This window comes from Nelusetta ayraudi, unplaced genomic scaffold, assembly GCF_046127955.1.
Source record: "Nelusetta ayraudi isolate G7.1 ecotype Tasmania unplaced genomic scaffold, CSIRO-AGI_Nayr_v1 ptg000058l, whole genome shotgun sequence".
NCBI lineage: Eukaryota > Metazoa > Chordata > Actinopteri > Tetraodontiformes > Monacanthidae > Nelusetta > Nelusetta ayraudi.
Genome location: NW_027466108.1, coordinates 1,966,154 through 1,980,414, shown reverse-complemented (window position 1 = coordinate 1,980,414; position 14,261 = coordinate 1,966,154). Strand labels below are relative to the sequence as shown.

At 43.1% G+C, this 14,261-nt stretch overlaps 1 protein-coding gene and 1 long non-coding RNA gene across 2 annotated transcripts in view; one reads left to right on the top strand and one right to left on the bottom strand.

Annotated features, from left to right (window-relative positions):
* LOC142896955 (uncharacterized) overlaps nt 1–14,261 on the top strand; it is a 525,186-nt gene that overhangs the window by 356,673 nt on the left and 154,252 nt on the right. Inside the window, exon 2 of the long non-coding RNA XR_012928402.1 lies at nt 11,407–11,541. This is a non-coding gene — a long non-coding RNA (uncharacterized LOC142896955). The remainder of the gene's footprint in view (nt 1–11,406; nt 11,542–14,261) is intronic.
* bco2l (beta-carotene 15, 15-dioxygenase 2, like) lies at nt 542–11,086 on the bottom strand. The gene is made up of 13 exons (XM_076039029.1): nt 10,997–11,086; nt 10,395–10,447; nt 8,637–8,814; nt 7,910–8,121; nt 7,353–7,468; nt 6,487–6,589; nt 6,250–6,390; nt 3,598–3,758; nt 2,901–3,071; nt 1,912–2,049; nt 1,587–1,769; nt 1,293–1,403; nt 542–1,088 (listed from the first exon to the last, which is right to left on the bottom strand). The coding sequence occupies exons 1-13, from the start codon at nt 11,059–11,061 to the stop codon at nt 972–974; spliced, it is 1,749 nt and encodes a 582-aa protein (XP_075895144.1). The 5' UTR covers nt 11,062–11,086; the 3' UTR covers nt 542–971.

The window sequence follows — 14,261 nt, the reverse complement described above, 5'->3', positions numbered from 1 at the left end:
GTTTGCAGGTGTATCAACTTTTCATGTCAAGGTTGAAACCTCGGCCTCCGTGGCTGTGTAGTCATACAATATTGAAGGTTGGCTCGTATATTTATTGCACAATACGGTCGGTCGACTCGAAGCCGTCGGTTTAAATCAACGTAAAAGGCAAAACAGCCAATACGTACATGCGGAGCCATAGGCGCACAGCTGCCTCTGATTCTGACTGCTGCCGCTCCTTCTTCCTCGGCGTCGCGCTCAGCTCCACTCCGGGCGCTGCGCATCGGTGTTTACGCGTGTGTCAACCGTGTTTTGGCTCGTTAGCTGTCCGGCATGTGCGATGCGACCCCTGCTAGACTCTCTGGAGGCAATCGACCAGTCGGATCCATTTGTTTTCCAGCCATTTCAGACATTGTCCATTTCTATCACATTACTTTGGCAGAAAATTGAATTTCCTCTGATGCATTTTTATGTAGTCTAAGTGCTGCTGGGCACTCACTGGGAGTATTCTGTTTCCAGTGGTGTGATGGTGCAAAAACACAGTGGGTGTAAAACGAAAAAGGAGGGGAAATGGATTTCGTTTTAATATACGGATCACCTTTCATGTTGATTTTTTTTTTCTTAATTGTTTTCTATATAAATCATTAGATCTTCAGTGTACGCATCCAATCAGACTGCAGACCATCCTTAGGGTTTTGAACACTGTCTTACAAGAGCGCATAAGAACACAAGCGGGACGAACTGTCAGCGTGCCGATGCCGTGCCGGGCTTCTTGTCTTGACAGTCTCATATTTAGTCATTAGTCATCTTTTCGACCACAATGGCAGCCAACGCCGAGGGCACACACCTGTTCCCATCAAACAAACAAGAGCCACAACTCCGGGAGGGTGTGGAAATCTATTTATATTTTTGATTACACTTTTTAAGGTTTTGCCGGCAGTGGATGGGAGGGATCGTCGGTTGCTCGTTCAGTGCACTCCAGTCTTGGCCGTCTAGCCCATGTTGTTGAACACACCGTGGGTCCCAGCTGGAATATTAACCGGGACCTCCGCTCTGCCCAGCTCTGTGAAGGTCTTGGCATCCAGAACCAGGAGGAAAGAACTTTTGTCCTGGAAACAAAAAAGTTGCGTGTTTGCGCTATAAAATTAAAAAGCTGTGATTGTCAGATAATTAAAAGAAAAAGAAAAAGTTTCGCATTTCTGTGGTTGAGCACCTTGGTTGTTGTTGTTTTTTTCCCCCACAGCACGATGCCAAAATACGATGCCAACCTCTGGAATTTTTGTCTGCGCGTAAAAACCATGCGGTTGCCTTACCTCTCTGGGTGTAATGATGACTGACAGGACCACTCCGTCGTCCTCCTCGGTAGCTCCAGGCGAAGCAACAAAGACAGGCTCAGACGGGTACAGGCCGGGATAACGCCACGCCTAAGCAGGGAAGATTACATGAGCATCCCATTTCGCTGTGAGCAGTTTTATTGTCAGCGGAGCGACTCGCAACCCGCTGCCCCTCAGCCCGTGAGAGACCGCGCTGGGAATTTCTTTGATGTGATAACACCAGGCCCCAATTTAGCAGCGGGTGTCTCTGAACGGTCTTTGACGGATGGGCACCTTGAGCTCCTTGGTGCGCACATCCATCTTGAGCAGGGAGTCGGCGAACACGGCGCCGAAGCCGCAGGAGTAGAAGTAGCGGTAGGGCCGGCCGTTGTGGTTGTCGTAGTTGATGTGGGGGAACTCCAGGCCGCCGTACTGCAGCAGCTCGTCGTCGTAAAGCTCCTCGTGGCACATGTAAACCTGTTGGGTCCAAGGCAGAACGTTGCACATCGTCTCTGCTGCGATTTCTGGGTCATTGAGCGCCAACGGGGCTGATTTACTCGAAAAAGCAAATGGAAAAGTATCAATTTAAAGAAGAGTTGATCATCATTATCCGTCTTACCTCGCCGGGGTTTGTCTTTTTCGCTGTGGCTGTATAGCCGGGCACAGTGACCAGGTTTTGGTTCAGAGGGGTTTTCTCGTCCACGTTTAGGGGTAGAACGTATCTCCTTGGCAGGTTTCTGCACAACGAGTTGTAAAACTGCCGCCAAAAAAAGGAAGAAATCTCTGTTTTAGATTTTGATCAGACGGCCAAGACAAAAAAAACAACACAGACACAAACATAGACACATACACATATATACTGGGGGGGGTGCAAAAGAAGGTACACAGTAGTAGCACATTAGTGTTATGATACTAATTCATCCAAATCAATTGCATGTTAAATTGTCATTAATCATATCGTAACGAATAAAAATGCATCTACTAACTGCACTACGACTCTCTAATCTACCTAACTGTATACCTACTTCGCACCACCCCCCTGTATCTATACACATATGACAGCACTCAAGCAGAAAACCTCAAAACCCTCAATCCTTGCTGATGCATTTTTCATGTTTCATGTTTCATTTCTTTTATGAAGTGCATTAGCGATGGATATTAGACTTTTGGAGGAAATTCATACAAAATGTATAAACTTTACATGCCACAGCGACTTTATATCGTGGAAGAAGGGAATTTAAATCCAAGCATGCAAAGGTACTTTCTTCATTTCAGCTGTTTAATTGAAACAAACTGTAACAAACTGTAGTTCCATCAGTTACCAATCTCTTTCCTGGAGACACTGGTGCAGCTGTCTCTTTATTACCTTATAAGAATTATCTATTTTTTGATACCAAATATGTAAATCTTTATTTTTACATCTCTAGTTTTATTCTGTTTTATTCTATGTGTTATCTGTTTGCTGTTGTATCCGTGTATGTCTCACTATGGACCCTGAGTCTGAAATAACGAATAAAGATAAAGAAGATAAAGAAAACCTGAACACGTGTGAACAGAACACGTGTATGTGTGTATGTGTGTATGTGTGTATGCATGCGTGTGTGCTACCTTGTCCATTTCTTCCCCTGACTCTCTGCGGAGGTTCTCCAGCGTGAAGTCTCCGATGACCTCGCCGTTGTCCCCGCAGCACATGTCCATAACCAAGAATCCGTTGTCTTCAAAGGCATTGATTTGGTGGAGTGTGAACATGGCTTCTGCCCTGTATTTGACCTCACTCCTCTGTTGCACCAATTGGAGAAATCAAAAAAGAACGGAATCGAATGAGTTTTGTGTGATTTCGTGTCAGCCTTTACACCCACAGACAAGTTCTTCTCCTGGTATTGATATTATTTTTGGTGAATCTTCACACAATACAAGGTACTCTGGGTGATGTGTTTTTTTATATTATATCCTATACATTATATCATATTGTTTACTAGGTTTATTATGTTTTTATATTATACTGCACTATTGCACTATTAATATTGTACTGTTATATTATTACTATTACTGTTAATAGTAGATGTACTAAATGGTATATTGTCATACTTTGCATTCCATTGGTTGCAACTAATTATATTATATGATAGTATATTATGCTATATTATATTATATTGTGGGATGTTGAAACTGGGGCCACGCACACGTTTACATAAGGATTTAAATTCATCAAAAATAAATAATGAGAATTTATAATATCACATATCAAGATATTTTTGCTCCTCGCTGTCAGGAGGTTAAATTATATAAATCGAGGCAAACGCACCGCACCAGTGTGCCTGTTGACCAGGTGGAAGATGGTGTCACAGTGAGGCTCCCACTTCATGCATTTGTGGAAACTCTTTCCCTGGATTCTGTACAACATGAACTTCAGCAGGTCCAGCTTGATTGGCTGCTCAATGAAAACGATGTAGTTCTCTGACATGACTGCATAGAAAAGATATTAGAAAGATATACATGTAGTGTATAAATATACAAAATACTTGTATAAACACACATTTCTGCACCATCAGATTTCTGCTCACTTACTCCTTTCTTCCCTTTTTTTTAAGTTTTTTTTTGTTGCACAATCCAGGTTCCATACTAAACCTTCATACAACAGGCTCTGACAGAATTATAGGTAACATACATTTTTTTGTTTTTCAAACGTACTGTAGGAAATGCAAATATATGCTTGCAAATGTGCAAAACGCATATGGTTATTAAACAAAACATCTAGGGAAAAAAAAGAGCTACCAGTTGTCATTTACTCTACTGCTAGGTCTATTTGCAATATTTGTGCACTGTTTCCACGAGAGCGCAGTACATGCCGGCAAAGAAATGAGTGGAATCAGTGTTTCATAGACTCTGCTTATTGAATAAAACTGACATTTTCAATCAGAGAAATTTGTCTGTTCAGGAGGAATCTGCAAGGCCGACTGATCAGCACACCAGAGACTCAGTGAGTCAAATGAACAGCTGTCTTTTTCAATACTTTACTGAAATTAATTTGTTTTTATACACAGCCCTAGTAGTCACAAGACAGCTCTCAACACCATTTCAAGTGTGACTGAAGTGTTAATTCTTTGTTAATATTAATCAGCTTTTTTTTTTTAAGTAGTCATCTTACTGTCCAGATCAGGGGTGGGCAATTATTTTTTGCAAAGGGCCACATGACAAACCTGAATCGTGTCGGTGGGCCACGGCCAAGTTTTGTCGACGGACCCTGGGGGGGTGAATTTGCGCTTTCGTTGATGGGAACTGGGGAAACGCGCTATCGCTATCGTGCCAACGTGCTGACAAGCTTTCGGTGACGGCGGCGGTAGGGGGGGGGGGGTGATCAGCCTCACGCGGGCCGGACAGAGACACGCAGCGGGCCGGATGTGGCCCGCGGGCCGTACTTTGCCCAGGTCTGGTCCAGATCAAAGTACAGCAGGCCACGCTAGATTGTTTGCGGTTTTGTAAAAGTTATCACATATTGGAATTTGCACATCTTTCTCCTCTGGCGCGCCAGTTTCATTCAAAATAGCAAACAAACAAAAACAGATCTTGCCGAGCTATGTGTAAATCTGCTCAATACCGGACCATTGGAGAGATTTCTGGGTGCCAGACAGTCTGACCGAGCGGACGGCGACAAACGCAGACTGAGATTTCATCAGCGAGCTGTTCAAGCATGAGAAACAAATGGGGCAACCTTGACTTGTATCAAGTGCAGCGAAGCCGCTTTAATTCAGCCAAACCTCCGCGTTCTCTGTGTGTTTTGGCTGCCAGAGCGTAAGCACTCGATCACGTGTGGCGTAGAAAGGCCGGTGAAACAAAACTTTCCCTTGGCAAAGCTGGAACGTAAGGAGATCTCGAAAACAGCAACATTGTGTACTGAAGTCCTTAATAACTTAGACTTTGTATATACGCACATGTTCATTAGAGGGATTAGTTGAGCAGGATCAAAGAGTCTTCTGGGGGAACTAATTCAGGGAAAGGACGGTTCCAAGAAGTACGACGTTATCGACATCTAAATTTACCTAAACAGCAGCAATTGCAGAAATTAACTCAAGGTGCTTAATTCAACAACGGCACTATTAGTTAATGTCAGCGTTGGCGAGTAATCTATTACTAAGTAATCCACTACTGTAATTAAACTACTTTTTAAAGTAACAGAGTAATGTAACGGGATTACTGCGGCAGAACTGGTAATTATGTCACATATATTTAGTCATCATCCACAACATGTCTGAAACTTAGAAAAACAACCGAAAACAACGAATGCAGCCGTGCATGCAACATCATTGATATGCGACGACGCACCAAAACAAGCATGATGCCGGCGGCAAAAGAAAAAACAGCGACTGCGTTTGTAGCTGGAAATACAAACATTATTTTGAGTTCATCTCGTCTAAATCAAAGAATATTGTGGTTTGTTGTCCGTTACGTGCAGGAAACAAGACATTCTCAACTGTTACTTGATCTTTTTTTTAACTAAAGTCATTAGTAATTAGTAAATGAGTAATTACAAAAAGTAATAAAGTAATAAAGTAATTCAGTATTTGGACTACTTTTATGGAGTAATCCCAACAACACTGGTTAATGTTCTGTTGACATTTGACACACGCATTTTTTTTTTTTTAAAACACAGTGTCAGAGAGTGCGCTTTTGTGTGACAGTGGTGTGAAGTTAAAGGAAGGAGCACGTGTGAACAGAAAGACAGGGAACGAGAGGGAACTGTGAGAAACAAATGGAAAGGGGATAAAAGTTGGAATCCAAATGAACAATTAATTATAAGTGCAAAATAAAATGTGACGCTTTGTCTTTAAAGCAGTACTTTACATCCAGGCTGCGCAGAGGCCAGTAAAAGAAAAAAAAAAAAAATCAGGTCTTTCATGCAACTCCAAAGTTCCATGCCTGAATACATGAAGCCCACGCCTGGCGCAAAGCATCTTACCGAAGCTGTGATAGTAGGAGGGTTTCCTGGGTTCATCAGCGGGGATGGAGCAGATCACTTCAGCTCCAGTCAGGTCCGCAGCGTCCTTCTTTGCTGAGTGGGCGTCAAGGGGAGGCACGCGGATGATGTTGTAGAAGAAACCTGAGTCGGCCCATCGGCAAACACAATTACAGCGTTTAGCTGAAGGATGGGCTGAAACGGCGGTGTTGAGAGTGTGGAGAGTGCACGGCCGTTTACCCCCTTTGCCGTAGGAGTTGCCCATGTTGTACGTTGCCCCTTCAGTATCGTAATGCGGGTGGGCCGTGGCCGAGTTGACAGCAATGTATTGGCTCCAGTCCACCTTACAAAAGCAGACGACATGGTCATGAACAATGTGGGCGAGTAAGCAGTTACATGTAACGGTATGACGTAGTTTAATTACACATTAAAGGTAACTGTAATTAGCTACATTAATGGGAAGAAGTGTAATTCATTTACAGTTACTTGTGGGATTGCTCATGATTACAATTTCAATTATATCTGAAAAACTTTTACAAAAAAAAGGCTGGGCTTTCTGTTTAACACTTTTATTTGTGTTGCTTAGTCCATTTTTCTCGTGCTCTGGCTTGGCATGAGCACCGTCCTTTTGGGAGCATGGCATTGGTCCGACGTCCCAGTAGTTCGACATCCCATTAGTCCGACATTCGGGGTAATGGGACGTCGGACCAATGGGAAGCTCCCCGTCCTTTTTCTGTTTCCCTCCACAGACAAACGTTTGTTTCTTCTGATTGGTTCTCCTGTCAAGCTCAGATTATTCCTGCCAGTTTAAGTGTCTCTCTGTTTTGAGTGCGGAAAGTTGGACGCTTAACACTGACAGGTCTAAACAATGGAGAACATTTAGGAAAGTAACCAAAATGTAATCACATGTAACTTTGATAAAGTAGTTGAAATAGTTACACTACTATTACAATTTTATTAGGGTAACTTGTAATTGTAACCAATTACACTTGCAAAAGTAATCTTCCCTACACTGCTCATGAGTACCTTCTTGCATCCGGCCAATGATCGGCAGTCGCTCAGCGAGGGAAGTTTGCTGTTTGCATGCGTATGTGTCAGCAGCTCACCTTCTCCTTGGTCTCCAGGCTCTGCGGGTTGATCCGCCTCATGTAGTTGGTTTCTGTGCTGACGTAGTAGTCCCCGTTGTATTTGACGAAGTTTATGCTGGCGTTGTCTGTGGCCTCTGTGGGTCACATTGGTCACAGGCTGGTTAATATGTAGTATTTCAGCGTAATTCTCACAATTCTGTCATTTCTTCTGTTACCAGTTCCATTTCTTTTTAAATCACTTTTGTTATGCAGCAGCTCAAGATTCAAATTGATGTTTCCCTTACAGAGAGATACCACCGTGCAAACTATCCCCCTGCGTTCTCTATACTTCACTATAAACACAATATAACGTAACACAGGCCCTCAATAGGCTGGAACATACAACTGCGTGTGTGTGTGTGTGTGTGTGTTTGAGTGAATTTGCCCTACAGCATTACGGTCCAGCTGCTTATACCTATACGTACAAATCGACAGAATAGTTTAATAATACATTAGACACTACCGGGGCTACATCGTGCTACGCTGAGGCACATGACACTTGGGAATAATGCAATATGTAAGAAAGGCCCACATACTCGGAACCTGAAAGCGCGAAAAGAAGCGCGCAAAGATGTTCTTGCAGGGATCGGGCATCGCTAACGTGCCGAACTCTGACACCAAGATGCGGTTCCTCTCCGAGTTTGTGACGTAGGAGGTGCTCCGCAGGAAGCGGCTGCTGTAGGTGACGTTGCCGTCGCAGATGTGGAAGCGATGCATCAGGGCCATGCCATCGAACCAGTGGGTGTAGCTGAGAGAAACAAGGATGGAAACCAGGGTTTGATTTTTCTTCCTCAGCAGCCGACCATTGCATATTAGGCAAAGCGGAGGGTGTAATAAAAAGCAGAAAAAGGAATAATGGACCAATTTGACGCCCAGTATGTGGCAGCTTTAACTGGAAGGTTCAAATAACTCCTGTAATGTTCGACGGAACGTGTGCTTTACACTGCAGAGTCTGACAAGGACGGGAAATGTGGTTTGTACTGTTGCTCTAAACATTGTCAGTGTCACTTTGAAAGACCTAAAGTGTTATTTTCCTGTCTTTGACTATACATGCTGTTTCTCTTATAGACATCTATCTCTGCCTAAGTGCGCAGATGACCGCAATTTTGATGCTGAAAAACAACTACGGATAAATTGCTTGGTAATAAATTACCAATATGTGCCTGAACTGCTGGGATTGTTTTTTTTTCTTTTCTTGTTTTTTTTTTATTACAAAGTTGCGAAATTGCGCACTGAAAAAAATAATAAAAAATTGTCCAATACCGCTCTTCCCCAAATTCAAACTTCCCGGGTCCGTTTCTTAAGAAGCTCCCATTGATCCATGATGGGATGTGTCCCTTGATGGTGCTTGGGATGGGATATGGGGTCTCCTCTGCAGAGTTCACCAGGGGCGCCATGGTCTCCAGCCCTTTGCCCTTTGGGCATCGCTGCCAGCTTGGTACTAGGGGAAGAGATCACACACACATGCACCCACACACACACACACACACACAGAACCAGCCAGACAAACATTTCGACACATGCATATAAACCACTGGGTCAAGGTTTGGTGGTGCAGAGAGCATTTTATAGGTTTTGGAATTCTGAACAAGGCTGATTGTGGCTGTGCCTCATTAAACCATAAGCATTGCCTCGGTGTCGTCAGCTGTTTTTTTTTTTTTTCCCTCCCCTCAACAAATCACAACATCAAAATGAACTACATGCCACTCACACATCTTGCTTGTTTTTTTTGTTGTTTTGTTTGTTTGTTTTAACAGAGATCAAGATAGCAGCGGATTAAAAGAATGGCTGATCTTCTCTGCAGCGGGGCACGTTGCTCAGTGTAGCAGCTCCCCAGGGGATCATGCCCTGTGGAAGGCACCTGACCCCACTCCCGGCTTATCGCTTATCCGATAGCCACTTTCCTTTCATTACCCTATATCTCCAAACTAAATGGGAGATTGTAAAATATATATGAGTGGAGCGCGATTAGAAGGGTTCAATGCCAGGCCTCGCGCTAATCTCAGTGAGTCCGTGACAGCAGCGCAGCTGACGGGGGGGAAACAGTAAAGAGTCACGGAGCAATAACCGCCGTCGGCTCTCTGACAATGTTTTACAGCGGCGAATTTGTGACTTTTGATTGCCATTGCTGCAACGAAAGTCTGAAATTCAGTGTCATTTTTCATCGGGGGCCGTAAAAGGGAGGAAGAGGAGTTTGTTTTTCAGACTCAAATTGAGTTTCTTGGAAACCAAAAAAGAGAAAGGCAGCGCTGACGCACCCCGAGCTGTCTGCGATAATAGCTTTAGGTAGTGCTTTTTCTTGTTAATCTTTCAGTTTTGAATAATCACAATTGCTGCAATAGTCTATTTGCAAGCGCTATTTCACTTTAATGAACAGTTTCCCCCTCGGCAGATAATGACCTTTTCTCATATTCCTGCCCAGCCTTCGTATTTTTTTGGGGTTGTTTTCCTGTTTTACCATGCATGGGCCTGTCAGCCTCTTTTCTCCTTTTGGTTAACAGCTAAGAGTGACTAAAAGCTGTTAATGAGCGGTGTTCAAATTCCCCCATCACCCCCCAATCTGATTTTTACAAAAAGCGGGAACAACATAAAACAAAAAAAAAATAAAATAGGCAACATGTCTGTAACTGCAGAGCTGATTTTGAAATGCAGCACGATCCCTTCTGACTAAACCCACATAATAGGGCCCGTCTGAAAAAAATAAAAAACATTTTCAGGATCAGATGCTGTTCCTGCTGTTTGTGCCTGCATTTAAGACTATCAACATATCAATCACGTGTGTGGCACACAAAACCTGTTTGATAAGCTGAATGCTGGTACAGTCGCACGTGCCCTGTTTGCAAAATGAAATGGAGGCACTGGGTACCTTCTCTATTTCTGCAACCATTTATAATTCTTTGAATCTCCGAAAAATGCAATATTGAACAATCAGTTATCAACCCCCTCCCCTCCAAAAACATGAAATACAAAAAACATATTTTTCACTCCTGAAGAGTGTCGAGCGAAGAAGTGTCTACTCACTCCGGTTTGTCTGAGGCTCATTGGTTGTGGACATGGTGCCGGCGGCGGTCACTCTGCAAATTTGGACAGCACAGCACAGAGAATTTATAGTCCCCGCTGGAACAGACCTTGGACCCTCGCAAGCTCACCAGGTTAAGGAAGTGTGGGGCTCCAGAACCACAATATGGCCATCTTATCTACATCATTAGCCTAGAAATAGAATTACCAGGAGCCACTGCTTACAAAGGATGGGGCTCCGGCAGCGTCACTGTATCAATAACCAAAATACCAGTGTTTCGCTTGTACTTGTAGTAAATAAAGCCATCAATTCAAGTAACACAATGCACAAAATATGTTTTGTTGCAGTTGCAGTGCATTGTTGCTTTGGCATTATATGAGGTTGAGTTGAGCTTGTACACCCGCCTTCCTCCACCCTCCCGCCCTCAGCAAAACAAACACACACTTGACTTGCAGTCAGACAGTTACAGACAGACAGACAGACATACAGACAGACTCCTTACACGACACACGAGGTCAATGTACAATCCAAAACATAATGAAAACATAACGCCACGACTTGTTACGTAACATCTCAATGTTGTGGCACGCAAACAGTTACTGACCTCGTGCTCCTCTGGAGGGTCTGCAGTGTCACCAGACTTCCCAGCTTGGCCCTAAACCTGAGCATTTTCCCAGTCTTTATATCCGTTTACCCATTCAGTCCCGTTGGAGAGTCGGCTAAGTGACAAATGAACTCTTGTGCCTGCTCACCTTGGCACTATAAAAATCTTTATGAAGCGGAAATGGTATCAACAGAGGTATAAACAGATAGCGGTTACAAAATAAAAGTGTCAGGCTGACATGCAAGCGCTACTGGCATGATAGCCTGGTGTTTTATGCATGCAAGCTTGAAAGTTAAAATTTATTTATTTTTTCCTATTTACGGTGGCGCAGTGGTTAGCGCTGCCGCCTCACAGCAAGAAGGTCGTGGGTTCGATTCCGGGGCCCGGCCCTGGGACCTTTCTGTGTGGAGTTTGCATGTTCTCCCCTGTGTCTGCGTGGGTTCTCTCCAGGTTCTCCGGCTTCCTCCCACAGTCCAAAAACATGCACGTGAGGCCAATTGAATATTCTAAATTGTCCGTAGGTGTGCATGTGAGCGTGAATGGTTGTTATTTTCTATGTGGCCCTGCGATGAACTGGCGACTTGTCCAGGGTGTCACCGTGCCTTCGCCCTATGACAGCTGGGAGAGGCTCCAGCAGACCCCCATGACCCTGAATAGGAATAAGCGGGTATAAAAGATGAATGAATGAATGAATATTATAGGCTATGGAAGGGAACAATGTGTTCTTCTTCAATAGCCAGGCACTGTGACGTTCAGCAAAATGATCTTTATTATAAACGTACATTCCAAGTGACTGTTAGGGGAAAGACAGGTTGGTTGGTTTTCCATTTTGCTTGGTTCAAATGTTTTCCTATCCACTGATCAGCTGCATCATCAAAACTGCTGACGATGAAATCAAATCAGAGGGATTTGCTGCAATAGTTCAATGAAACTCTCAGAAAACCAGCATAAAATCCTCTCGGTACCGACGTGTACGTGTCAGTTGCAGTCAAACTCCCGACACTCCAACACAAGTTAACTCCATCAGATGTAGATGTTGGAGCTTTCTGGCCAGCGGGAAGCTTTTTCATCTCGTGTTTGTCTTCCTGTTTCATGCTGTGCCTCCTCAGGATTTAAGCTGCTACATTTTTAAATAGAAAATACAAAATTGTCCTCTGCATGTCTCCCAGTGAGTATGTTGGTAGGAACTAATAGAAGCTCTAGTAATGAACCATTCCAATTTTCCTCAAGACAGTTTCTTCAAATTTGTCTGGCTACGCACAAAGGTGTGTTCGCCTAATTTTTTTGAATTATGTGGTAAAGCCGGATCATGTTCTACATACCCCAGTCGATTACAGCTCTGCGATTTGGCACTGCAAAGTCTTAAAACACAAACAGGAAGAAATGTTACTGAAGCAGCTGTCAGTAAATCCACTGGAGCTGGTTTTCAGAAACTGTAATCAAAATGTGTTTGGCATTCTATGAATGCACCACTAAAATACACCTTAAACAAACTTTAACAAACACTCATACACAGACGCACATGCACGCACAGGCACACACACACACACACAAAGCCACTTGAAAGCCATTAAATCATTATTTCCAGTAACTTTAAATCTTGCCAGCACAAGCTTGCCTGCTGTGTCTTCCCTCAGCTATTTGTAAGCGCTTTAATGTGAACTCCATAATGGTTTCATGTGCGGTTGGAGCTCTGAACATGAAGAAAAAACAGGAAATTCATCACTATTGACACGCAGCGTTTCACCAAGTTTTCCCTTGTGGCAAGTTCACACCGACTTCAGTGGATGTGAGCTGCTGCATGCCATTCATTTCACTACCTTCAGCATTTGGAATTAGTGCAAAATACAACAAAAGCAGATTGGTGAGTTTTCATCAGGTTGATTTTGCCATTAGATCCACAGCGTGTTGAATGGGTCACATGTTACATAAGAAGCTTATCTACATTTGCACAACAAACTGTAATAAAGTTTTTTCCTTCTGTTTACACACACACACACACACACACACACACACACACACACACACACACACAAACACAGATAGAGGTTTATCTTGTTCTGTCGTTCTCATGTTTAAGTTGTATTAGATCATGTAGCTGCTTTTGGAGTCGGTGCCTTAGAAAAAATAAGATATAGTCACTGTGAGCTGTGAGTACAGACACGGTTTGGTCGTCCTTGGCTCTTTTCATCCATCACTAAAAGACGAGTCTAGCAGCTCTGTGTTATGGCTACCATGTACTTATTAACACCTACAGTATGGTATCTGACCTTCAGGTCTTATATAACATATGTGTGCCATGTTTGCTTCTTCTATCTAATCTTCCCATACACTTTTTTTTGTCATCCTGCAGTTTCTGACAATCACCGTATGTTGCATTTCTATGCAATCAAAAAGACAGTGATTTTTTTAAAAATAAAAAATAGAACAGAATAGAAAAGAATCGAGTTGAATTGGTTATTGCACTGCAATTTAATAGAACAATATGAGATTAAAAATATAAATCAAAATAATTTTGTGAGAATAACATAAAATTGATTGTTTATGGAGCCTCTAAATTGACATGAGCACTCCTAGGTGGTCTGACTTCATGAGAACAGAGTCAATACATTGATAAAAATAAATAAATAAATAAATACAAGTAAAAAGGTTTCACACGGTTGCAGTGGAACATCAGGAAGGGACGACCGGACTGCTGATTGCTGTGCAGAGAGGCAGACTTGTCGAGGACACAGAATAGATTTAGTGTGCCGGTTGAGAGGCTAAATAAACTGGTTATAGTGGGGCATGTGGACTGGTTATTACATGCACTCTACCGGCCAACAGAGTAAACTGGGCGTAGACCGAGGGAGGACGGTTTGTCAAACTGATTATTTTGTTTTCGCAGTTCTCTTTCTGCATCCACCACTGTGTCCACAGATGGTTTATTTTCTCAGGGTCCTGCTTTGAACTGCCTCACTTCTCCTGCTCTGGCCCATAGCTGCGGTAGAGCTAAACAGAGGAAGCCTATTGTATATATATATATATATATATATGTGTGCTCACTAATCAGCAGCGTTGAGGGTCTGAAAAGAAAAATCAGTTTAGACAATTATGTCTGTTGACTTTATATAGCTCTGGCCCAGAGTCACCCAGTAATCCTCCTAAAACGCAAGGAAGGAGGCGCCCAAATCTGGAATTGTAATGTTTTGAAAACCTAATTAAAACCAAAAACTTTGCAGATGTGTGTGCAAAATATGTCATCTAGTCAACTGGGAACTTAGTT

Bases quoted from the DNA above. Each gene is read 5' to 3' on its own strand.
- bco2l (XM_076039029.1), bottom strand. From the start codon at position 11,061: ATGCTCAGGTTTAGGGCCAAGCTGGGAAGTCTGGTGACACTGCAGACC. The intron at 6,590-7,352 runs GTGAGCTGCTGA...TGCTTTTGTAAG, and splicing joins GCCTGGAGACCAAGGAGAAG to GTGGACTGGAGCCAATACAT. The intron at 3,072-3,597 runs GTGCGTTTGCCT...TTGGTGCAACAG, and splicing joins TCAACAGGCACACTGGTGCG to AGGAGTGAGGTCAAATACAG.